Genomic DNA, 27,038 nt, shown 5'->3' with positions numbered 1-27,038 from the left:
AAGCAGCAGAACGAAAATGGTACCGTCTGGGTTGTTTAGGTTCTCTTAGGGTGACCAGACGTCCCCGATTTATGGGAACAGTCCCAGTTTTGGATGACTTGTCCCCCAGCTAAAAATGTCCCCAAAAATGTCCCCAATTTTAGCTTTTTTTTGAATGAGCAAAAAAATGTTGCGTGCAGACTACAATTATTACGGGAACCAGTTGCACTGCTATTCATATTACAGACAAAGCAGTTTAAATATGTTTAAATGTGAATAAATATGTAAAAAATAAATGAAACTGTAATTGTCCCTGTTTCTTGATAACTTTTAATTCTTTTTTTCATCTCCGATGCATAAGTGTCCACCTTTCAGCAGGCAGTGCTAACATGGGGTCATGCAAACCTGCTTTACTACTAGTGTGAGATTATTCTACAATATTTATTCATTATCACAGTAAAATAGTCCATCATTAGTCCATCTACCACATTAATTCCTCTCTCAACCAGTTTGGCTTTCACTGTTGCACCATCAATGTTTTGATGTTGCCTCTACTTCCTGTCATCTTCCTGTGTCAGTAATCAGTTCACACTATCTGACTGCATCCAGATTTGGCTTAAAAAAAAAAATCTTGTAGTTTATCCTTAAGCTTAAGTTGAAAGATGCATATTTTGATTTTATAACAGCACTCAGTCCGCTTGGACGAGAGTTTGGATAACAGCTAGGCACATTGTGACTTTGGGGAATTAGAGATGACCAATACACTATTGTCTACTGGCCCTGTTTTTTTTTTTTTTTTTATAGCGCTTGTCTACACACAAGGACACTTGGGCGTGTGGCAAATTCCTGGTATCAAACCACAAACTTACTCTGCCTACTGAGCCACAGTCACCCCCTATTGTCTCCCACACGGACCAAATCATCATCACAGTCATCATGTTCTTCCCCTTCAAGTCAACATAAATCACCTCTATTAGCTGAATTTAATGAAAAACATCAACCAATACTGCATATACATCCATAACTATTATAATGGTTCATTAAAGAACACTTATTCTTACACATGCATATCCTAAATAACAAGTGTAACTCCAAAAAATGGACTACCTATTTTGAATTTTATTTGAATACAAATACAAACAATTGTAGGGAATACTGGGAGTATTGGGAATATTTATCCCACTCTTCTTTGCAAAAACTGTTCCAAATCTGTCAAAATTGTGAGGGCACCTCCTCTGTACTGTCCTGTTTGGGTTCTCTCACAAACCTTCTATGGTATCAGGTCTGACCAGCTGTAAGGCTTTTCCAAACCATTCATCTTTTTTTTTTTTTTTTTTTTTTTTGTTTGCATAGGCCATTATTTTGTTAATGACGGTGAGCACACATACATTCTGTTGGAAAACTGGCTGGTACTTGGAGTCATTCATAAATTCCATCTACCTTAAGTGAAACCCCAGCAGCTCCATATTAGGGTGAATTCTGTTGTTACAACTTTGGACAAATGACAGAATGGCTATGTCAACTATACATTATATTGGATTAAACTGAACAAATTAAACTAGTGAACAAGTGTCTCCTTTAAGAACAATTCATCTTCAGGTTTGTTGCCAGAAGCAGTAAACTCCAAATTCTTAGCTCAAACCAGTCCACTACTTGAAAGCCAAGGGCTAGCATGCTCTCAAGGTGACCATCAATGTCTGCAGCCAATCAGGTTAAGAGGTTACCCAGCATTCACCAATAAAAGATTAGAACAGATTACTGTGAAGGTGACAGTAAAAGCCGACAGTGTGCCGGGCCAAGGGGCTACTCTGCACACAATAACATGCAGTATCTCTACAAATCCTCCACGACACGAATCCAGCCATGATACGGTGAGGGAGTTTAGGGAGTAGACAGGATGCGACAGATGGCTCAACCTATGGGGAGCCGGCCAGCCAGCTTGTTCCTACATGTACTTTGCAGGCGGGGTTTTGAAGCGGCAGCCGCAGCCTGCCAGCCTCGGTGCCGAACGCTGGCTGGTCATTTTTTTTGACTTGTTGATGTGTTTATTAGAAAATGAGAGTTATTGCGAGTTTCTTCAGTCACAGCAGAACTCACAATATAATATAGTCCATGCAAGATCTTCTCCTCCTGACAGCAAAACCAAGAAATCATTTTTATTACGTAATGATTAAATTGCAACTACAGTCTTTATTTGCACTCTCGGTACGCTAAAGCAACATTGCACGGGTCGGGCAAGGCCAGATTAAGAGCTTTAGTCACGCTAACATTTATAAATCAGCTAAAATACAACAGAGGATGTAGCTCTTCGAAGGGCTAAAAAACACCAAGTAGCTTCCAGAAAAGGTTTTCTTTATATTCAAAGGGGAGATGATGTACTGCATGTTTACATACATACTGTATCTCCGCCTTTGTGTGAGTGGTTTCTCGCAACCACTGTAGAGGATCAGTTATGAGCTTGTTGCCGCAGAGGATTAAGATTTGACCTCCTGGGCCTGAAACATTACAGTCACGACTCCGTTAACTCCCAGGGCCTGAGGGGCCACTGCTGCCAAACCTTCCCCAGGAAGAGAGGAGCATTTCGGACTCAGTGACCTGTGCTGGCCCGTCTGAACTCTGTTGTCCCTTGAGCTTTAATCTCCTCCTCGTCCTCCTCCTCAGCCACACCGGACTGCCCACTGATGGCTCATATATATATATCTGAGCTGTTCAAAACATTCACACCAGACGCATACACTTTTCCTTCAGTCACACCCACATGGTGGAGTGACAGCGTATCGATCTGATGGTGTTTTAGTCAGCAGGACGTCTGAAAACCATTCACACGAAAGAGCTGCGTTGGGCTTTTGGAGACTAGACAAACACAGCGTTTCCCTCCCAAATGAAACACCAACCTGAGGGAAAAACCTGAAGCAAACGCTGGAGAGAAAATAGAACATAATAGGCATTATGAGGTGTTTCCCCTTAATGCGAAAGACATTTTTGTGACTTGGTGGAGTGGTGCAACGTCTTTGTATCACATAATTTGTGTTTCTCCCATAGAGAGTACATAATTGGGAGAGGAGAGAAATATAACAGATTAAAAAACACTATATAAAAAAATAATAATAATAATCCACATGATTAAAAGAAGGGAACCAGTTCCATTGGAGCCAGCTTCAAATTCCAGTATTCATGTCCAGTATAGAGATACCTGGGCCTTAAAATTCACCATTACTATATGTATGTATTTCGTTGTTTTTTTTACTGAACAACGACAATAAAACTTATTCTAAAGGAATCACTCATCCATTTTACATAGCCTCCTGACTACAATCTACCAGGCTCTTCAGTCGCCAATATATCTCAGTAATTTGGAGGGAAACACAATTTTTAACTGTCTTTTTACAGTTATAAAAATAAATAAATAATGAAATCAGTCAACTGATGGACAGACTTTGCATTTGTATATTTGTTTCTAGACATGCAAACTTTTTATCCTCACTTTTAATCCTCGGACATTCGCACCACTTCTGATTTCGGCCTTTTTAAATCTAAGTTTAAGAATTGTGTTCCTATGTATTGTTTTCATGGTTTTATGCACTGATTTTATGTCTTGTTTTATGACTACTCTTTGGCAACCTTTTGGCTATTGTAAAGGGCTATACAAATTAAATTAGAAAGGAAAAATACCATACCATAACATTTTACAACAATTAGTCGTCCCGTAATTAACCAAATTTATCCATCACTATATTTGGCTGAATGTGTGGAGAGGCTGTAGGATAGTTTGGCAGATAGCTATATCCCACAGGTTCCCATATGGCTCCATATGAATCTGAGTAGAGCAATCAGCCAAATGAAAAAAAAAAAAAAAAGCACTATTGACTCATCCATCTGACGTATGTCTTTAAGAAGATAATACTCCATGTTGTCAGGTTGTACACATAGAGGTGACATATACTGGTCATACTGGATATACTGGTAATGTAACTGTAATAAACCTTTCCACCATTTACAGTTGAATTAAGCATGAAAAGTGAAATAAAATGATTTCCAGTGCAGCCGCACTCACGTTTCTGGTGGGATCTTCATCTGTCCGTCGACCATCAGGCACAGAGAGCTGGAGAGGATAATCCACATCAGCATCATCGGCCTCGCTCCGTGTGGCCCACTTCTGTCCAGTTTAATGGCATTCCCGGCGTTTCCCAGACACTGGTGCTTCATCCCTGCAGCTGCTGCGATCGGCATCAGTCCAGCCATGGCTGCACGCTGGCTCCCAAAGAAGAAGAAAAAAAAGAGATAGATAAAATTAGAGCAGTGACAAAGTTAGAAGTGCTCAGGTCACAGATGATACCCAGAGAGACAGAGGAGATGTACTCTCAGGTGTGGAAACACCTCCACACAAGATAAGAAAAAGATCTGCATCTAAAATATTTTATTTAAATACATGTACATTTACACATAAATGACTTGGTGCTGTGAGGTTTTTGTTAGTTTTATGTGTGCTCACCCAACACTAATCCTTATAGACATATTGAAATGACAGAGATAGAAGCCCTGAACATGAATCTCCAATGTTACTAATCTTTTAAAGGTACAGGACTTTATCGTATATGTAATTTAACCAGCAATGTACACGGCACTGACACCACCTCACAAACTTGTTTAGTAACGGCTTAATTACTTAATCCACCTGATAAAGATGCTAACACATTAGCATTCCTTTGGTGTCATGTTTCTAGCGAAGGTAATTTTTCCCCTTTTAGCGCTGTTTTTGGTCTCCACCGCCTCCAGAAGGAAATATCTCGGTCTTTAGCTGTTCGAATGACTCAGTATGCCCACCAGCAACTTGCAGGTTGACTAAGGCGACCTCAATGCGAGAGCCAAAGATTAAAAAAGAAATGCTCAAGATAAGAACGGTCCAAAAAAACTAAGCTATGTTAGGCAGTGATAAAAAAATATATATTTAAAACATCTTGGTCATGAGTAATTTAGGTCAGAGGTTAACACCAAACACCGCAGTGAATACAAAACTCTACGGTCGTGTTTAGTTCAAACTGGGTCAGCTAAAACATAGAAGGACCTTCTTAAGAAATAGTGGAACAACAGATTAAGCCAGACCCAGAATTCTTTCTGAATTTGTCAGACAACATTTAAGAGCAGCGTATGACAGCAAAGATTAAAACAACGCTAACTGAAAACCCTGAGAAGGGAACAGCACACGTTACTCACTATGTCATCTCGTCAAAGGTTTAAAGTGGCATGTGGGTCGGTGAAGGAAGTTCAGATGTGACCGATGCTGACTAAAAAAATGCCACCGAGAAAAGAGGAAAATGATGATCGGATGTCAGCTGAGCAGGTAATCCCAGCGTTCACAAGAGTCTGGCAAGCTTTTGTCTCCGGTGTCAAAGGTCACTTCTGGGCACGAGGGGTCACCGCGGAATCCCGCCATTTTCCTACCCCTCCCACTCCACCGAGCCCCTGGACGCGATTCCTCCCCCTCCCATCATCCGCTCCTCTCATCCATGCTTCCTCTCTTCTCTTAGATCAGTGGAAATCCCAGGAAACAAAAGGAGGGCGACCAAAGACTCGGGACGTCCCGGGCAAACTTCAGTCTTCACGCGGTTGCGTGGCAGTTCCAGGAAGCATGCGCCATATTCCCAAAAGAAAGTGTCGTTCCTCCTGCTCCTGGTGACCTCGCGGATCCAAAACCAGAATCTCACATGCCGCCAGAGGGTTGGTGGGGGGGTAAGACGGATGGATTGATGCAAGAATGAATAGCAGGACTTCCTCCTTAACTCTCTCCAGAGTATCTCTTCCTCCTCTCCTGTACCAGTTTATACCATAATCCAGGCAGGATTAAACCCCTCCTCCCTCCATCCCTCCTTTTTTTCCTCTCTCCATCCCTCTCTTGCGCTCTCTGTCTCTCACACACACACACACACACAAACACAATCTGTATCCAGCTCACCCTTTATCTTCCCTCTTACGCTCTTTGACCCACTGTCTTTCTAGTCCTGCTTTTCTTTTCTCTTATTGTTTCTTCCCTCTTAATCTTCTTCATCACCTCCTTCTCTCACCTACCCCCCCTCGATTATTCTCCCAAATTCTTCTCCCCCCTTATGTTCTCTATCTTAATCTTCTTTGGTGTGCTTTGTTTTGACTGAGGGATCGACGGAAGAAGAATTGGGCAAAGTAACAAGGAAAGGGGAGAGCTCAAAGACCATTGCGATTACTGGAGGAAGATGCACTTGACTGACACTAGTCTTCTATTATAAACACAATGGGACACCTAGTGGACTCGCACTGCCTCACACACAAACACATTTGCGTGTGCAGACACATCGGTCAACCATTTAGTTAAACCGTACTGCAGTGTACCGGATCCCAAACTGATCAAGTGTCTGCGGGATGATCTACAGAGACCCCTACCCTCAAGACACGGCAGGGAAAACCGTCCGAAGGCCCATATCCATTCTCTGATGAGACACAACTGTTTTGGGGGCACAAGAGAGACCTACACAATATTAGGGCGTGAAGATTTTTAGTTTTACTCATTTTATGTTATAAGAAAAACAATGTAGTACATCACATAAGAAGCCAAATATCTAATTTTGTCCTGCTGCACAATTGGACAGTTTTACAACGTTTTTTTCGTCTACGTATGCAATGTTCGATAAAGTAACATTATCTTTATTGCTTGACCTAAAACTGCACAAGAGGTTACCCAGCCCGGATGACATTTTAAACGATATGAGAGACATGACACTGAAATGACGTCTGGAGCATAAATGGGCTGTCTGCTACTGGGAGCATTAAGCTTAATTTAACCAAATACCACAGACATACACACACACACACAGTCATACATGCAATTCAAACACACACAGGCAAGACCTATTACGATGAAGTAAATGTGTATAGACACAGTATGAACACACACACACACACATACAGTGGAGCACACGCTGTAAAACATCTGCTAGCGCTTATTAAAACACAATAAAACAGCAACGCTCAATGCGCATGAAGCCGTAATGCCGCAGTGAAAACGGAGAGGGATCAGATTAATACCGAACGGTTCAGATATCCACTGTGGCAACTCAAGCAGACAGACGCGAACATGTGTACATCCATGCACACGCACTAGCAGTGTGTAACAGCTGTGGGACTCCTCCTCCCCCACTGACCCAGATCACCGACGATGGAGATGAAGTCTCAGCCCCCACAAATTCATATACTGTACATGTGTGAATTAAAAAAAAATATATATATATATGCATCAGTCAGGTTTTCAAAAGATGTCTAACCCTCCCAACCTGATGTTAGCAATAAAACAATCTGCTGTAACTAAATGTCATTCTTGCACATGTGCTCACACAGTTTAAAGACATGCAATGATTTTTACAGGCCTGAAAGTGTGACTACTAGACCCTGGATGTTTATATCATGCATCCCACACTTCCTTATCTACTTCCTTTTTACACAAACTCAAAAGCACAAATTTAAAGCTAAAGCACAGCAGTGTTTAAATACTTACCAGCTCTACTCCTTGTCTGCAAAACTCAGAATAAACTGTTAATTTATCCACTTTTTCCAGTTTTTTTTTTTTTTTTAGTTTTTATCCTATTTTCAGCTCACTTATACGCACGGCTACCACCCTGCAGACATGTAATTAAGAACTAATACCTACAAACACACAAGAATAATACAAATGACAGTGATGCACAATAAATGTTGGACCAGAAGTCGTGCACTACTCGGTACTCACCTGTGAGTCTGTGCGCAGAGCGTGGCTATGTTTCCAACTTGAGTTGTTTGTGAAGTGTGCAGCTCCACGATCTAAAGAGTGTGAAGGCAGGACAACTGCTGTACATGAACACAGTTAAAACGCTGTGACAAAAATATATAAATATAAAAAATATTTAACATTAGTACCTTAAAAAAAAAAAAAATGACTGTCTTTTCTGTCCGTTAAATAGATGACTGTACAATGTCTTGTGGCTGAGGATACAATGGCCAACCAAAGTGGTTCAGAGTCACTGTGCAAATTGAAGACCCCGCCTCTTGGGGCATGGACACACACACACACACACACACACACACAAAAAGAAGTCATTGATTAATCTAAGCCCAGGCTAATCGTCAGCTTTTACTTTTAGCTCCATCAGCTAAACCAATGGTCTGGAACATCCTAGTCTCTGAGGAAAGAATATGGGTGTGAATTTGTTTTTAAGGCTTTAAAAATATTATACATGTGCTGTGGCATCAATAGAGCAGTCTAGACTATGTGTTGTTTTTTGGGTTAAATATTTTTTTGAGTCAAAGTAGGTCTGTTTTGAACTTACATTCAGCTACTTTGGATAAAAGACTCATTTGTTAATGTTAATTATAGTGTGCGTTGAGGAGGGGCAGCAGGAAGGAAGGCAGAGAAGGGCGAGGCCAACAAATTCCCCCCAGCATTAAAAAAAAAGAACGTAAGTAAAATAACAAAAATAAATAAATAAAAAAGAGCAGCACACTGGTCAGCCTCTGATCATGTGTTTCCTAACAGTGTTTTGGGTTCCCAGCTGGAGCCATTAACAGCCCCAATGGCACTAATTGGAACTAATGGACTGATAAGAAATTTGTAACTCAGAGGCAACATGAACAATAGAAAAGAGTGAGAGGGGCCACGTGAATCGAGACATATAGTTGTTGGTATTATATTTACAAGAAGCAGTTTTTATTAGAACAAAATAATAAGAATAAGAAAAAAAAATCTTTAGCACTTTTACTTAGAATTTGAAATATGATGGGTTATGAATGTAACCCCGGTTCTATGAATTCAAAACTGTGTCATAGTCAGGAAAAATGAAATATAACCTAACATAGGAAGCATTCAACTACTGCAACATACAGTAAGAGGCTAATGAGGTCACATATAACCCCTGAGAAACGCAATAAATGGTCCGCTGCCATTCCAGATACATGTGTCAAGTGTTTGACTGAGAAAGGTACTTTAATTCATTGTGTACACGAATGTCCCAATTTGGTAGCCTTTTGGAAAATAGTTGCCTGCACTCCAAGTTAAATCCAGGTACCCTACTTAGCAAAACTTTGTCTTCCAGGGATGTATCCAGACAATTTTTCTGTTAACTCTAAGTGTAAGATCAACTTGCGCCTCCTACAGGCCAGGAGGTCGGTTGGAGGATCTTGGAGAGACTGAAGTATCCTCCACACAGTCCTGGATTAGAGAGATGGCAATGTGAGTTTCATTAGAAAAGCTAACTTATGCAATTAGGGGTAAAACACAAGAATTTGAAGAGATGTTTGCACCCTTAATGAACTTTCTTAAGCAACAATAAATTATCTTTGTCTTTCAGACTATCGAGTGTGATCAAGTGTTTATTTGTTTTGTCTTTTTTATATAAAAAATATTTATCTGAAATTGTTTAAAAAAAACATAGGAAGCCCGCAAGAAAAGTTTTGGATGCTTCTGATGATACTGAATCTCAGAAGAACGCATACAGTCAAGAAAAAAAAAAGAGAAAAGAAGGTGCTGAAGAACTGTAGACCTATATTATGTTTGTGTAATTACTCTCACTCCCCAAAGGGGGAGACAAACAATTCAACAGTGTAGCTTTAAATTCAACTTCCTGTCCTCAAACGGGCTTCAAAACCTAAACCTTTAAAGAAACCAACTAGTAAATTTCTTCTTTTGGCAATTAAAAAAAAAAAAAAAAAAAAATTACATAGCTATCCTTTGAGTATTCTAGCAACTTGTCCTTTTCGTAGGCGCTTCCTCAGCTGAAGATCACGAGATTAAGGACTACATGGACCTCCTGGTAGGACCGTATGGTAAAAGACATTTCTTAGCTGCTCCAAAGCCTCCTGTTGAGTCAAATAAACAGCCTCGTGTCAGCAGACTTGTTATACTGGCCAGTATTGTGTGTCTAGTTAACCGTGACAAACCTAGGGAGCATTTTAATATCGGAGAAACTTACATCACATAAAGACCGTTGGAGTTAATTGGCCGAGGTCTTTCAGTTCTGCTGGGTGTGTAAAAAGAGCTGATTAATCACTGCAGACATTATGTTACACTATTGATTGTAAAAGAAGGCAATAAAGTGACATTAAAGCAATAATGAGAGTACCTTTACTGCGATTAGTTTTAGCATTCATGTTGAGTAATAGTAATAATAATCATAATAATTATAATAATAATAACAATAATAACCATACCATGATTCAAATTTGTAAGAGAGGAACACAGAAAGAAGCAAGAGGTAGTTTTAAAACATTTAATAACCAATTAAAATAGACTCCGGTTTATATATCAGCAAAACAAACAGAAGGAAAATAAAACATTTTTTTTAGCATTTTTAATGTTTCTGCAGAAAATGGATGACATCTTTTGAATTCAAACAGCAAATAAAATGTCGAAAATGTCTTAATATTTTGGCTGTAACTTCAACAGTCACGTGCTGGTTATTTGTGGAAAAAAAAGAAAAGAAAGGAAATCATATGTATTTGCTTTTTATTTTTTCTGGTAGCTACTGTATAGGCCGTCTGGCATATGAGGTCAGCACATAAGACAAGTTCAAATCCTTAACCGTGATAAAAAAAAATCAACGTTTTCTTCTGCACTATACCGGGTAAGAGATTACGTCTGACACATAGTTGAACAGTATTCTGTAAATGCTTTTTATTTGTCTACATCACTTCCACTGAAGCTTTGAACAGGCCTGAGAACTTCAAACTGAGGTGCTTTGTTTTATGTATTTATTTTTCTAAATCACATTTTCAATCACTGGAGTTTTTGCTCAATAACAAAGTGTTCGATCTGTTTTATTTTACTCTATGGATTTTTTTTTTTGTGCGCTCTTCTGTTAAGAAGCTCTGGTGTGAAGGCAAAATCATTGAGTTTTAAATCATTGTGTTTTACAACAATCAAATCCCCTCAAATAGACTGAAACATTAAATTATCTAACCCTTGAAATGGTAAAATCAGGTACACCTTCAAACTAGCTTTCTGTGAGGTAGAGCACGTTAACAGTTTCCCTGCATATTTGAGCTGTCATTATGTAGTTGTTTTTTTTTTTTTCTTTTTAATAAAATTCTAGCACTAGTTACAAAGTCATCGACAAACCCATTTAGACATTTAGTTGACAAACACGAGTCGGGTCAAGAGACTTAAAAGAAAAAAAAACACAAATCCACATGACAGTTTTTATAGGAAGTTTAAAAGCCGTCGGATAGTAAAATATACTCGCTCATCGTTCTTTTTAAAATAATAATAAAAATTCTGACAATGTTTAAACACTTTGCCCAAATGTACAGTAAACGTGTAAAACATGCTTTACATGTGTGTAAAGACCAGGAAGACTTGTCTGTTAAAGGCCAGTAGGCTGAACAGTGCTGGATGGTGGAGCAAGGAAAGTATTTATGATGAAAACAAAAAAAACATATATATTGCTACATTTAATGAGCAAAATAGTGCAGATTACCATTAGAAATTTTAAACATCTTGGGAAAAACTGTCTTTTGTGGCTGAGAATGATTTAAGTATATGCTACCGGTCCATCTTCACCACTACAGGGGAGGACAAGAATGTACACAAAAATATATTCAAATTGACTTGTTTTTTTTATGAAGAGTCACAAGATGAGAAGCTTCTGTTGTGATATGTAAAAATACAGTTTTAATTATTTTTTTTTTTTGCATCATGAAGTGAATAGAGTCAGTTGACACACAGCGAGTGCGATTCATCCATACTTGGTGTAAGAATTGGCCTCTGGACAGGGTGTGCGTACAGACGGAGGGTGTGAGGAGCAACAGTACTTGCTGCCGGAGTCGTTAGCAAAGCGGCTGACGTAGGCGTCGTAGATGGAGTCCAGGAATGAGCCATCGGTCTGAAACAAACAAGCAAGCGACTTCGTACCGTATGTTCTTGTGTGCATGCACGAATGGACGCATGCATGTAAGAGCAAAACTAAACTAGCAATGCAAAGCGCTAACAATGCGGAGCTATGGATTTTTATTTATTTATTTATTAATTTTACCTTGATCAGATGCAGTAGCGTGGCTTGAAGTTGGCTTCTGGAAAGAACTCGGATCTCCTCCTGCTGTAGGGGTCTGGGCAGGGTTGATGGGGAAGGGCTGCTCTCCTGTGCGGACGCTGACAGTCCACCACTAGACTTTGTCTGTGCGAACACACTGGGAGAAAGTAGGAGAGTGGGGGCCACAGTGGCCGGTATCCGCTGGGGGGAAATTACCTGAAAAGAGTGTTGAGAAATCGGCGGCTAGTTAGCGCCATATATGAGCTCTGTTGCTGATCTGACTTCGCTTTGGAGGAGACCACTACCTGAAATTGCAGCGCTGCTTTTTGACCTGCCGTGGCTGCCGTTGGGCTTGGAACCGAGCCTAAAGCTGAGCCCACGCCTTGATTTTCGGCGGGGGCCAGGAATCGAGGGGCCAGTCCTGGACCGTGCCGATGCTGCTCGTGAGACGCAAGGCTCTGCTGCTCCTGCTGGACCAACTGGAGCCTTTGGAGGAGCTCATGAGGTGACACCACACCGGGCATCTGGGAAGACAGACCTGAGAGACATGCATAATAGGACCTGACGATTAGGATTACATTTACAACTAGCCAAAATAAAGCAGGAATCTTTGGAGAAGCATTTTAGAATAACAATTTGTCAGAGAGGAGATGAAGAGATGCTCAAGTTCGTATAGTTTAGCTCAATAACTTTGTTGAATTTAGTATGTAGGACCTTTACGGTTTTCTCAAATTTAACTGCAAAAAGTTGAGTGCTATGTAACGGCAAGGTTAGATATGAGAAGCACGAACTGAATAATTTTTAAGATATTATACCTTGTGAAGGTTGAATGATTTTGTCCGAGGTCACCTGAGATGGCAACAAACCTGTTGAAGCAGGAAAAAATTTAATTAAAAATTATATAAAATCAGTTTGGTCTTATTTCACAACTATAAATTACATACACTACAGGTCAAAGGTTTGGAAGCACGATCAAATTTGTACATAAAGGATCGGAGTTTCATTGGTTTACTTATGCAAAATAAACATGATTATTATGTAACTTATCAGAAGGCATCTTTAATATCATTATCAGATATTTAAGTTTTTCTTTCTTCAAAATAACCTCCTCTGGCCTTAACAACAGCATGGCATACACGAGGCATTTGTTCTACAACTGATATTTGTGTGCAGACTCTCAAAAATCAAGTAAAAGAATTAAAGTGAATAATGCAAACTGTGATCTGTTTTTTTTTACTTTCGCACTTTAAGTTGTGACCCTGCCAAATCTTGTAGACCCTTAAACTAGACCCTTCTTTTCTTTTGCTGACATTTATTCAGCAATGGTCTGATAACATTAATGTACACCTAAAGATAAATTGAGGAAAATGGTTCATACCAATAAAAACAAAGTCTGATCATGCAGCAAATCATCCCCAAAATACATATAAGAAAGGCATTGTGAACAGAAACTTGAAGTTGCTTCCAAACATTTGACCTGTTGTGTACGTTAAATAACTCATCATTAGAACTTAAGTGCTATTTATCTTATACTTGACATATTTGTTAAAGATTGTATATTATATTGATTGCATGAGACATTTCATACCGGCTCCCTGCACAAGAGAAGCCGTCTGGCTATTGTGCTGCACGTCCGGTTGAGACTTCGTGAGGCTGAAGAACAGCTGCTGGCTTGGTTGTGTTTGAAGGTGGGTCAGGGAATCCACCATTATAGGCTGAGAGGAGAGATGAGGGTTCTGCTGCAGAGGAGAAGGGTTGGAGCAACACACGGAGGAGAAGGAGGTAGAGGGTGGAAAAGGTGCCTGGGTTTGGAAAAGTCTCTGGATTGGGTCGGGTTGAAACTGTGGCTGGTGATGGTGGTGGAGATGCTGCTGCTGCTGCTGATGCTGCTGCTGAAGGTGGTGGTGGATAAGATGGTGGTGGTGGTGGAGATGTTCCAGCGGCATACCGTTGTCACACAGACGGTTCTCTGGTGACTCGGACAGGGTCTGAAGAACACCACCTGCAGCTCTCTGTCCCTGCATGAGCTTCTGAATGGCCGGGCAGGGCTGCTGCTGCTGCTGCTGCTGCTGCTGCTGATGATGATGATGAGGAGGAGCAGCAGCACTGGGACTGGGCAGCAAGGCCGCTATAACATTTCCACCGTCTTCCCCACCTACCCTGATACCTCCATCTGAGCTCACAGTATGAGCGGCGCCCCCTCCGTTGGAGGTGCCACTCCTGCCAGAGTTCAGCGTGTCATCGTAGGTCAGTGTTCGAGCCACAGGTGGGCGGGATGCCATTCCTGCTGGTGGCACAGTCGTAAGTGCAGCCACAGGAGCAACGGGGTGAGATTTAGGTGAGTGATGATGCTGATGTTGAGAGCCGAACAGAGTGGCCAAGGAGAGAGGCTTGGGTTCAGCACCTTCGCTGTCCTGGGTGAGAGAGATGACAGGGGGTAGCCATGAAAAAGTGAGGAACCAAACTGATGAATGAACCATTAGAACAATAATACCCCTTTCACATCAAAAACACCGAGTTGACACAGGATTTTCAGACCTCGGTCAACCTGCCTTTGGTGTTTGACCTCCCACTGTGAGAGCTGCATGCCTGTTTTTTCCACCCTCTCATATATCATCGCGTCGACAATGTCATCAATACACATTTAAGTACGGAAAATCTCCTCTTTTCCACAGATGCAGAGCAGCTCGCGGATCTCACGGTCTTGCCAAGGCATTGCCCTGATCGATAAAATGGCGTGGTATATCACTATACTGTATATAAACACAGTCACACGTGCGCAGTTCACATCAAGGTTCCCTGAGGTGATTTACCAAACATGACGTAGTCATTGAAAAAATGGACAAAAATCTCTTCCCTTCAGAGATGGGTCTCTTATGGGAGCAGACCAAAACTTTGCTTTGCTTTTGAGCTACTCGCAGCCCTGGAGCTTCTACAATGACAAAGTCTGACAGGCCAGAATGTGCCAGACAGATACATCAACACAATCAGTATGTAAATTAGCAGGTTGACGCAGTATTCCTCTTCACATCGAAGCCAAGCCGATAAAAATCCGGGTCAATTGCCGGGTCATTCGATGTGAAAGGGGTTTAACTCTTTTGTCTTGATGAATAGAAAACAGGACATAACAAGAACCATATCCACCCATTTTACCTGAGTGTTCGGTTTGACGGGTATTGGTTTGATCAGGTTGGGGTTTCCGGACAGGACACTGCTGCCACCAATCTCCTTCGGCTCCGAGGTAGACTTTTTGTAAGAGAGACATAAGAGAGTGTAACACAAAGATAAACAAAGAAATTAAAATAAGAGAAAATACATAAGAGCAGAGAAAGAGACAAAAACATATAGTGAAAAAAATGCAAACCTGCATATCCTCCCGCTCCCCAACATTTAAATCAGTGAGTTTCATTCAGCTGTTCAATTTTCTCCTAAATCCTACACTGTTTGCTGTGCTTATACCTTGTCATACTCTGTGCGTGCTTTGGTTAACATCTGGATGATGTCCACTCCCTTTGCTCCACTTCCTCCTCCTCCTCCGTCTCCTGCACCAGCAAATACTATTCCTCCCCCTCCTCCTCCCCCTCCTAGTCCTCCTCCTGGGGACAGCCAACCACCCTGGGACTGAGCCAGGACCTGCTCCTGCTGGGTCAGACTGCAAACACATATCAATTAGAGTATATGTCCATATTTATTGAATTATTTGTGATCTTCACAGCTTAAAATCTTGGCTCGGAGCAGAGTCACTAATATTTCCAAAAAGCTTCCTGATGAGCTCTGGCTGCTGGGCAATATTTTGTTATTTTGAATAACAAATCTTTTAATGGTGTTCTGTAGTTACTTACATCTTCATCCGCTGGGCGATGCGTTTACAGTCCTCCTTATCATAGAACCAAATGCCATGGATAACCACTGTGGGAAGAAGAAAAGGACAAAAGAAAACTCAACATAAACAAAAGCATTAATGATCCAGTCAATGCTCCAAAGCAAAATGTAGTTACCTTGGTGAAATAATACAGCAGCCTGTTCAGTTCTGACATGTACGAGCTTTTAAGGTCAGCAGACGGCAAATCGAGCCTGCTGGCCTGCTGTCCCCCTCGCAATCAAATGAATGCGCAGACGCCGCTGTAGCGCAATTTAGCTGCTATGACATCAGCGCAACAGACCCAACAGATATGTAAACCGTTTATTATTAGGCCTGCTGGGTATAAACCTGGGGTTTAAAATGAGTCATTTCCCAGCCAAGTTAATGGGAACAGAAGCCAGCGGTGCCATTATACTAAGACACATGGGCCCCGGGAGTCTCGTCAAGTACGTAAACACAAGTCGGAGGAAGAAAAGAACACTTGGGCAGTTTTGCCGAAGGTTTATATACGGTAGCAGTTGGTATGAGAGCGATTTTGTTTTTTTGCATTTGCACCATTAGATGATTATAAAGACAGATTTGTGGTGTTTATCATATTTTAAAATTAACTGTATATTGATTGTACTGTTCAGGTCCATTGTAAATATCTGCTTCCCCCTTTATTTTTTTCTCTCTAAATTCTTTATTCTGATAGTCTAATTTATGTTGTACAGTTTTTTATTTAAAAAGCTTTTATTTTTATGCTTACTTAAGTGCTTGTGTTGTACCATTGAGCAAAGTGGCTGGAGTCAAATTACGTGTATGTGCACTCAAACTTGCAAAACACTGATGTCTTAAAAAAAAAAACAACAACAACAACATCCAGATACTTAGTATTTCTTTTATCTATACATATAGAACTCCATACATCATAAAAACAGATGTATCAAATGGAAAATTAAGCATTTGAATCGATATCTGGTTAAAAAAAAAAATAGATAAAATAAGATGCAAGCATTCAATATTCATACTTTGCATGCATCAGAACGTTATCTGACACCTAAAAGCTACAGTGGATCTCAACAAATGATGAAGGACGATGCCAAAAAATAAAAGAGCCAAGATTTTAAAGCGAAAGAGAAAAAAATTATTACGAAAGGAAGTTCAAAGAGAAAAAGTGACGTCTGGAGTACAACAACACATTCCCACACAGACAGACATGAACAAAAATACACACTAACATACACTTGGCCGCAAATGAGGTTGATCAAGCCACAGAGGTCAACGTGTATCAGGGGGTGGGGGTGGTGGGGGCAGACGGAGAGGGCAGAGACACGTACATACACACAGGGCTGAGCTGAGCCTGGGAAAGTCAGGCCAGTACCAAATAAGCAACTGACTCGTGGAGCCAGAGCCCCTTACAGCTCACTGGGGATGTGTGACAGAGACTGGGACAGAGATGTACAGTCCAGAGTCAGACAGCGGGAATACAGAGAAAGAGGTGGTGTGTGTTGAAGGGGAGACGTAGAGGGAAGTCCGTCAAAAAAAGAAACAAAAAAAACAACACGTAGTTCTCGTCAGCTGCCAGGAAACGCAGGTCGGAAAAAAACACGTTTGTGAATGAATGAAAAAAATGTTGAACTAAAGCGTCGGCGCTTTGATGAGTGACCACTGACCAAAAAGAGAAGCAGAGCGAATCAAAAACAATCAAGTGCTTTGCCGTCTTGACTCCTGGCTGTTGAAACTCTACTTCAGCGAGATAGAGGAAAAAGGGAGAGTAAAACAGAGAGAGAGAGAGTGTGGGGGGGGGGGCGGGATGAGGACTCTAACCAGTAGCACTGACAAGAAAACCGGCCGTGGCCACAAGGTTAAAGTTTCACAGAAGATGTTTGAGAGAAAAGAGAGGGAACTTCAGTCTGGACACTGAACGAGAGCGGGAGAGGGACGTTTTAAACGCATGCCTCAGGCAAACGGACCAAGTCGACTCGACTGGAAACTCTGAACGTCCACATGGGAAGATAATTTCACAAGAGCCTCCGTGACGACGCTCGGCCAAAGAGTGAACGCCGTGGCATAGTTGTGGTAACTCTCTATCAGGACAATACTTTGTTTGGACTTTGCTATTGCTTTGTGAAAATACAGTGCACAACTAGGACAACTCAAAGAACGCCGTCTTTGTTTAGCTTCCGAACTGTTATGAATGCCAAAATAATATCTTTAAGAAGGAGCGCTATTGTCCGAGATGGATTAGATGTGCTTTTATGGGAGTATTTATCACTTTAGTGAAGAGACCTCTCTGAGTCAGTCATGAGGAACAATGCGGATATTTTTTTAGCCTGGATTTAGTTTCTGGAAGTTCAATCGGTGCTCTTACAGTAAAGCCAACCCATGCTTGGATTTATTGTTGGATGAGAAAAACCAGAAGGCTTTTTTTTATACTAGGTATGTTCCCACTGGCATATTGCTGCTGAACCCTGGCTCTAAAGAGGCACTGGCACAACTGGACCTGACTGAAGAACACAGTGCCGCCGGCGCATCGCTTAATCCTGAAGAAGAAGAAGAAGCATCATATAGGGGAGGAGAGGAGGTGTTGCATCACCGTTGTCGCCTCGTTGTCATTGCAATTTTTACCACATAACTCGATAAATTGCAGAGACTCTTCTGAGGAACCATGCTGAGAGGCCTATTTCAGAGGAAACCTAAACACGAGAGGCTGGAGGAGGAACCTGACATCAGGTTTAAAGGCTTGCTGGTGTCAGAGAGAGAGCTGGGATATACATATGTTCGACCTGGAGGTAAGACCGCCCTTAAATTTCATATACAGACGTTCTTTAACCTTTCAAGTCAAATGGAGTGCGAGGCTGCGTTTCCACCAAAGCACCCAGAACTTTTGATCCGAGATTTACTACTATGCAGAGAGACACAGTGATGAGGAGTAACAAAGGGTTTTCTAAAAATAAATAAATAAAAGACTTAAAGTAACTTTTTACAACTTTCTACTGCATAATAAGAGTGAGATAAGTGTACGTAACCAGTCAGAAAAGTTCAGCACTGGGCGTCGGGTTCCCAGAGTTTGTATGAATCATTTAAAAGTACAAGAACGACTGTGAAATAATTTCTTCAGAACTTAATTTACAGCCTGGTCCCTCCAAAGGTTCCCAGTCCATGGGTACGATTTCTGTGATGGAAACGCAGCTCTAGGATATGTAGCTAGTGGACACACCAATATTAAATGTAAGGGCCAATGCAAAAGAATTTAGTCTGATACAAACTCATTAGACGACAGATGTAAATTTCACAAAAAAAAAGTGCAATTAAACTATAAATCAAGCTGAAAATATTTTTTGTTGCAAGTTCAATCTAGGTTAAGGGACCAACTTTCCAAAAAGCTGCAACAGAGATTGTAGGTGGCTCTAAAGAGGAATGTAAAAAGCGTCCTATCGGCATGTGTGCACTGGGACATTTGCCAACGACATAATGCCTCGCTAAGTTTCTCTTCCCTTCAATCTTGCGTGTTCTGTGGTATATCTCCTCAGCTTATTTTTAGCTTGGGGTGCCACTTTGTGCCAACTGCGATTCCAGGAAGTTACGGCACCACTCAGAGCTCCATGTTTTTCTAATGATAAGATTCCACGACCTCTGCACACAGGGGTCACAACGCGGTGGGACTGGCAGCTTTACGGATCAGACATTAGTCAATTAAAAAACAAAACAAACCCATGTCAATGAGCTAAAGATGCGTCTCTGTTGCACGCTTGTTTTCTTCTGTTGTTTTGTGTGGCTCAGATAAATAGTTAAATCCAGGGCGTCGGTATGCTAGTGAATCACATCAGCTATTATGATGATAATAATCCATTTGGCTACAGCCTTTCTGCATATTTCCTTTTTTGGGTGTTTCGTTATCCGTCTCCAAATGGTGTAATCAGCTTGAGCAACCATTATGTTAGACCATTAGGTTTGCTATGTATCCACCCACTCTTTAACTGACTTATTTTCTTTTTATCAGAGGAAATAGTCATCAACTGTGTTGTTATTACTGTTTTCTTTATTTAGTTTTAAATCTCTTCCCTTCCCAGGACAGCAGTCAAGACCACAAGCTAGCGCTACCGTCTTTATCACCGGATCACGTTTAGCGCGTCCCGAGTGCATCTGCAGATGTGAAAGGTTTTAAGAGGTCACTAATGACAGTTTCAGACACATTATTAAGATGGTTAATAAATGCCCGTGTGCCTGTGAGGCAATGAAGTGCTGCACTAAGAGCTGGGCCTGATTGAGTGTTTGAGACCGAGGCAGACGGGGAGGGAAGTCTGTGTGTGTCAGAGTGAGTGTGTGTTTAGATTATCAGTGGCCGTTGGTGTGTATCTAATCTCTGCTGGCTGATTTTGTAGTGCTGTCAGGCTCTTGTCCCAGAGACACACTCAGCAATGTGTTTGTGTGCGAGTGTCTCCGATAAAATTCACCAGAATACCTCTTCTTAGATCCTTATATGGAACTACTGGTTACCGCTCAAATGAGCTGCGTCCACTTTGGTCACTCTCACTATCCCGTCGCTCCCGTAATCTTTTATCTAACTTCCTCCCTGTGGACGTACGTCGGCGCACCTGAAGTTTATAAACGTGTGATCATGTTGCACATGTCACTCTCGTGTAATCTTGGCATTTAGTCAGTCAGTCAGCGGAGCTTAAACTCACATAAATACTTTAAAAAGCCATGACTTTTAAAAAGTGACAAAGACATAAATATTTTGATCTGCAAAATAACATTTTGATACACGAATCTACTAATATTATGGCAGAGAACAGCCCATATTTGAATCCGTGTCTCGACTTGTGGCTCCTTCACTGTTTACTGGTCTGTTTACAGGCATAACTGAGAGTTACTACCGATGTAAACTGAACTTCTTGCTGATGCTGCTTTACACTACAAGGCGTAGTAACAAGCGCCATGCATTTGATGTGAATAATACAATTTATTCAAGAAACAGTGATGCTTCAATAGCTGTTCAAGTAACTACTTTTCTTGTTATGCCTTTATGGATAGCGCTAGTGGAGACAGACAGAAAGTAATGGGGTGAGACAGCCGTGAGTGAGGACTACAGCCTATGAAGAGCCCACTCAACCAGGTGAGCGATCAGAATAGCCTGAGTACTTCATTTTTCTGAGAAGTAGCACAAAAACACCGGCATTGAACCAGCATGGCTCATTTGTTCTCAATGAAAACACTGGGCTACATTCAATAAATTACATGGCTGAGATATAAAACTATCAGCTAAGACCCCATAAAAGGAAATATACTCTAACTTTACCGTAGAAATGTCTGTGCAAATGTCGCACTTGATGAGTGCTGAGAGCAAATGAAAAAAAAAATTCAAGCTGTACGTGATTAAGCGGCAGGCATCGAAAGCATGTCTGTGTGTGTGTGTGTGTCTTTCCTCTTACATCGTGCATTGCGGTAAAGCAGGAAGGGGTCCTGGAGCTGGAAATCCAAGTCTTTGGTGATTGGCTCTGTCAGATTCTCCATGCTGAGTCGGTTCATGATGGTGAACCCATGCCTGGGAGATGCCAGCCTGGAATTGAATGAGGACATAAAAATACATTTAGACTAATGAACAAAAATAAAAAAAGACAAAAACACTGTTATACTAGTCCACTAACTGAATCATGAACTGAATCATACCGTAAGGTTTCCTAAATCCAACATGAGCGCAGTGGGAAAAAAATCAGTGCAACGTCTTCCCACTCAGGACCTGCTACAATTCACATAGTCTGGTTTTGTGGCTGCAATAGTTTAAGGTCTTCCAAAAATGTGCTTACCTTGTGTAGATAAAAAGAGTGCCTTCCACTTCTGTCTTCTCCTGAAACACACACAATAAAACCAGACACATTAACAAATACAATATAATATTGTTATTCCACAGTCATGCCTCTTACAGAATTAATTTACTGTACTTTTATTGAGGACTCTCCAATTGCTGGAAGGGCCAAGGCAGGTCACATGGATTATTTTAATCCAAGATCCACAAAATTCAGTATAAACAGGAAAATCTAATAATCTGACAACTATGAGGACAACAACTATTTCTATTTGTCGCTATATGTTGATGAACATCAAAATACGCAAAATTAAGATTTTAAATTTACAGAAAAAAATAACAGTTCAACACCTTATATAGACCGGATTTATCCGGGTTATCTTGCTGCCACAACTCGAGTCTGGATTACTGTGTAGTTACGAAGCGCGCCTACCAGGGAGCACAGCGAAGCTAAGCTAAGTTAGCACACAACATCTTTCACCAAACTTCAGACTTACCCACTCATTTGCCCTGTTGTTGTACGTGTACAGGGCGACTTGACTGGCCACGTCCACGATGTTATTGATGTACGGGTCTTGTCGCTGCAAAGCTGCCAGACTTATATCCAGTCCTTTAGCGGTAAGGCAGCTAGTGCTACCTGACGAAGTCGCTGTCATTGTTCCCTACGGAGAAGTTAGCTCGCCAACTAGCTTCAGCGGCTAACGACTCAGAGGAAGAAGGGATAAAAACAAAAACAAAGCAACAAAAAGGAGAAACAAAGCGCTAAACCGTTATGTGTACCGTGGTCCGTTATGACAATTAACACTTGTAAGACTGAAAAAAGAAAACGGAGAGTTAAAGAGCTCTAACTGCAGTCGGAGAGTTTGAGAGCGGCCATGTTTAGCAGGAGAGATTGTAAACAACTTAGACATGAGTAGCTGCGCGGAAAATTTTGATGTCAGTCTTATCAATCAACTCTGATAATTCGATGAAGATGCCACGCTGTTACCGTCTGGGATTTTCACTATATTGTGTCGGTTACTGATACTTATAAATATTCACGTGAACAACTGGGAAATCATTAAGTGAGTACTGACATAAGGTGAGTTATTGCTTTTAGATTAGTTATACACTGTGTTTTACTTCGGTTTTTCTTTATCCACTGTCTAGTAAAAATAAATTAGGTGGTTTGTGTATGTATGTAAAACTATATTGTTTGTGCGTTTCTTTATCATTTTTAAGAAATCTGTCCTGATTTTTTTATTTTATTTTTTTAAATATCATGTTTGTCCCTCGTCTGCCTTAACAATTAGGCATATGATGTTCCTCTTTTGTCATTCATCCCTATTTTTTACATGATCACCAGAAAACATGAGCTGTGGTGCTTTTAGGTGGCAGTTACTTTTCCCAATACATGCACTAGGGGGCATCAAAGGGTTGGACAAGGAGCAATCACTACTCCTTCACCCTTTTACTGCTTAACTGGCGTTGATCTCCAAAAGAAGAGAGAGTACATGGACAAGTATTACATAGATCTGTGACTTTATATATTACGTAGTGCCATTTTGGCAGGTGAAACTTTTTTTGTTCTAAGCAAAGAAATTTGTTCTTCTTATTCTTCAGTGAGGTCAGACAGTTTTTTTTTTTTTTTGTCTATGTTACAATATACAAGTTCCACCTCCAGGCTTCTGAAATGAGACACATCCTTCCTGAAACTAGACTCAAGGACAGGAAGGTAACCGATACAGGGACAGGACTTTCAGGACTATAAATTCTTGAAATCCGCATCAGCAAAACCCACATCGGACAGTATCGGTTGCACCTGATGAAGAATCTCCACATTTAGCTCAGCGTATCCCGTTCTGTACTTGAGATGTCAACATATTTATATAAAGGTCACTCCTCTGTTCATGAAAGTAGATTTACACCTGCAGAGATTACAGTGTAGAATTTAAATAAAAGAGATTTATACCTGTCGTAAGTTTGAAATGAACAAAAGTAGATGTGTTGCATCCTCCAGTGATGTCCATGGGGAAAAACAACATCTTATCTAGTTATTCATGCAGTATAAGCAGCACTGGATTATAAGAAATATCTGAAAATGCCACTGGGCTTTACTTTGTTTCAGTCTATAAACACAAACACATGTATTCAGCCTTACATTTGTTTGTCAGGGTGCTATTTATCTATTTGTTACAGGGGGTGAGGTTGCAAACGATGAGGCAAATGAGTTATCCATCAGCAGAGCAGCACTGTCAATAACGGCCGGGAGATGCCGATTGTTGTCTCAGAGGCAGGAAGAACAACGGGATTCAGCCAGTGGGAGTGTGTCCATTGTTCCAGGTGACGCTCTGCGAATGCGTGTGTATTTACATGCACAGTGTAGGATACAATACAGGGCGTCAAGGCTACAGAGGGCAATAGAAAATCTATAGCTTAGATAGGGGGAAAGCAGACACACATAGTGCTGTGAATAATTTCAGAGGTCTGTAGATAGTGATGGCCAGAGGCCTCGAAGCTAAAGAGCCACAAAAAAAAAAGGGGCTGATGCGTGTCCTGCATAGAGTGTTAAATCTAGGTCTATACCGTGAGTCATGGCTCCGGGAAATGGACGCATTATATTCCTCATCTGGGTCCTAGTCTGAATTCTAATTTAAGAACCTGAGTTTAAATGCACAATATAGCTTGCTTTATACTTTCACATTAAGAAATGTTAACACTAGTGTGACCCAAATCATCTCCGGATGGCCAGTGAGCTGTTCTGTTCTGTTTTTGTTCTTAGGAAACAGAAACACTTCAGGGTAGACCTTCTCCTCAGAAACAATAACAGGGTGGATTTCAAGCCGGTTTCTGTTTCTCAAATGTAGCCTTTGTTTTTATCATTTCAAGATTTTAAAAAAAAGGGGGTCTTAAAAATGTAATTGAGTCTTAATAAATTCATTTTACTTTTCATTTACCTGTTAATGGTTGAATTTTACGCATGATTTATCTTACTGTAAAAAAAAACATTGATTTCAAGACATAAAATGACTCTTAATAGTTGAATTTAGTCACTTCATTTGCTTTGCTAATATAATTACGTCCTGATTTTCTCTTTTCAGAATAAAAAATACTCTTGGTAACAGACCGCAGTCTGTGCAAACTGCTTTTTAGGATAGAAAGATCATTTTAATAATAGTATTCAGTCCTAATTCCTTTTTTCCTTTTTCCCTTTTTTTTAAGTTAAAAATTACTTTAAAATGTGGAGTTTATTTGTTTTTTTCTTTTTTAAGACACCAAATGACTTCTCATTTGCCTTTTTTAAACGACCATTTAGTTCTCATTTTTCCTTTTTATGACAAAAACAGACTCTTAATAATATTTTTTTAGTCCTGACTACATATCTATAATAAACAATATCAATAATATGATTTTCCATTTACCATTTTCCCTATTTCAACATCCTATAAACTAATAATTCATCGTGACATGCACATTTTCTTCACCAGACATTTTAAAGGGAAACTGTTTGAAGCGTGAATCTATCAGACATTAAATTCAAATGGAAAAAGAAATACATATATAGACAAAAATGTGCAGCTGAATAAAGCAGCTCGCTCGGTCCATGAGGGGATTACCCCCTGACTGACCAGTATGTTGTTGGTTTCCCACGTGGGATACCAGCATTTGGATGTTTGTCTGTGCAGAGATTCCCAGAGCCTAAGTGAACACATGCGCACACACAAACACAAACACAAAGGGGCCTGGAACTGCAAATATAGAAGGGTCTTAAATAGAACTGATACTCCACGGGCAGGCTGCGTTACGGAGAACATTTGTGTATGCGCCTGTGTGTGTGTTTGTGTGTGTGTCCCCTGGGCAGAAGTGTCTGTTCCCACGACCTGCCCTCCATCCGTTCTTCCTTCTCTGGGTCTTTCCCTTTCCGTCTATCTTCCATTCACTGGCCAGCGTAATCATACAGAGGGGTAGTTTGGCAAGACAATCATGGGGAGAGTCAGGCCACTTACTGTCCATCTGTCTCGCAGCTACCACAGTGCTGCTCACACAGTCTTCCGTAGAAGTATCTGAGTATAGATAAAGCTTGTATAAATAAAAAAGATGTTAAAGATAATGCAAATGGATGAAAAAAATTGGCAAATGAATGAGTTGAGTTTTTTTTTTTTTTTTTTGACATGGTTTCAAACCAAATTAAGCCACTTTTCCACTGTATGAACTTTCCCGGGAACAAGGAACTTTTAGAGGTGCACAACACGTGTTTATGCAGCGGCATCCAAGGTCTAAATTAAGCTGAAGGGATTTTATTTTAAACACAAAAGATTCCCTGTCCCGCCGGGGGAGTGCTTTTCCAAAAGTGCGGGAACTTTGTGGGCGGGGCTTGCAGCGCCGAGGATTTGCGATCGGTCGAGCGCTTGCGGCGTTTAATCTTGCCATCCGTCTCCACGCGCTGGCTCATGATTCAATTTCCTTGCTTTAAAATGTCTAAAATGTTGAAATAAATCTTGTCGCTGCTGTGTAATCTTCTGACCTACCACCACCTGCAGAACTGGAGTGGAGCAGGTTTTTGTATGGCGCTGCAAAAATAACTCGTATGGTGCTGGAAAAAATACTATTTTGAACTTCAGCAGACTAATTTGCACTATATTTGCAGTGGAAATGCAGATCCTTAAAAATAACCCCCCCAAAAAAACGAATTCCACTTTGACTAACTTTACTATTATAATTGTACTCGTGTTAACAATCCAACAATATGGCTATAAAGGCGCCATTCTTTCTGTACAACATGTTCTTACACACGTTTCATTCCCCCTCCCAACAATTACACAGTCGATACAAAATTCCAAGATTGTTTCCGTCCATTCATCATCACGGGCTTTTCAGCAATCCTTCCTTTCCCTTTAAACGCGGGCGCATTCATATGAAATCTGCATCACAAAACTTCAGAAAAAGACCATTCACTTGTGCCATCAATAGAGTCATCTATCAGTTGTCTCCCCGTCTTTACTATGTCTGCGGTGACACATGCAGACAAAGCGCTTTATTCCGTTACAGAATGGTGGGTGGTGATTTTGAGCCATGGCACCGAACAAATGAATGCTGGCTGGGTTGAGTCATCAGATTCACCTCCTGATTATAGTCTGCAGCCAGACTGACATGAGGCCTGCACATTGTGAAGTTCGTATTCAGTGTCATGGACAATTATGTGGGGTGGCCGGTGCCACGATTAGAATCTGCACTGTACCTTCAGCATATTCCGATTTATGATTTAGCCAAGGTTTTGTGACGCACTTGTACGCACATTTTTTTGGACGTCTAATGACTACCATTTAATGTGAATGCTGTATATATGTGATAACACAGGAACATCCACTCAGAATAAGCTCCTTTTGAGTGACTAATGGCAAAA

At 40.8% G+C, this 27,038-nt stretch overlaps 3 protein-coding genes across 6 annotated transcripts in view; 1 reads left to right on the top strand and 2 right to left on the bottom strand.

Annotated features, from left to right (window-relative positions):
• Nucleotides 1–5,822, bottom strand: part of cacna2d4a (calcium channel, voltage-dependent, alpha 2/delta subunit 4a) — an 83,741-nt gene extending 77,919 nt beyond the window's left edge. For 2 of the 4 annotated variants that reach the window (XM_047575325.1, XM_047575326.1), the window contains exons 1-2: nucleotides 5,194–5,822; nucleotides 4,034–4,230 (exon numbers count right to left, since the gene is read on the bottom strand). In XM_047575325.1, the coding sequence (XP_047431281.1) occupies nucleotides 4,034–4,221 (188 nt within the window). In that variant the 5' untranslated portion in view covers nucleotides 4,222–4,230; nucleotides 5,194–5,822. The remainder of the gene's footprint in view (nucleotides 1–4,033; nucleotides 4,231–5,193) is intronic. The other 2 variants (XM_047575328.1, XM_047575329.1) reach the window with 1 other exon arrangement.
• Nucleotides 5,823–10,230: 4,408 nt separating this feature from the next.
• On the bottom strand, nucleotides 10,231–22,572 carry dcp1b (decapping mRNA 1B). Its single transcript, XM_047575053.1, has 11 exons — nucleotides 22,153–22,572; nucleotides 21,657–21,697; nucleotides 21,282–21,409; nucleotides 15,845–15,911; nucleotides 15,462–15,654; nucleotides 15,156–15,248; nucleotides 13,591–14,416; nucleotides 12,818–12,868; nucleotides 12,308–12,540; nucleotides 12,006–12,218; nucleotides 10,231–11,855 (listed from the first exon to the last, which is right to left on the bottom strand). The coding sequence occupies exons 1-11, from the start codon at nucleotides 22,309–22,311 to the stop codon at nucleotides 11,709–11,711; spliced, it is 2,151 nt and encodes a 716-aa protein (XP_047431009.1). The 5' UTR covers nucleotides 22,312–22,572; the 3' UTR covers nucleotides 10,231–11,708.
• The window catches only part of cacna1c (calcium channel, voltage-dependent, L type, alpha 1C subunit), a 186,529-nt gene continuing 176,213 nt past the window's right edge, over nucleotides 16,723–27,038 (top strand). The window contains exon 1 of the mRNA XM_047575051.1: nucleotides 16,723–18,638. Coding sequence (XP_047431007.1) covers nucleotides 18,515–18,638 — 124 coding nt within the window. The 5' untranslated portion in view covers nucleotides 16,723–18,514. The remainder of the gene's footprint in view (nucleotides 18,639–27,038) is intronic.

This window comes from Mugil cephalus, chromosome 22, assembly GCF_022458985.1.
Source record: "Mugil cephalus isolate CIBA_MC_2020 chromosome 22, CIBA_Mcephalus_1.1, whole genome shotgun sequence".
In the NCBI taxonomy this organism is placed as follows: domain Eukaryota; kingdom Metazoa; phylum Chordata; class Actinopteri; order Mugiliformes; family Mugilidae; genus Mugil; species Mugil cephalus.
Note: the sequence above shows the minus strand (reverse complement) of the source record. Positions and strands in the feature narration are given on the sequence as shown.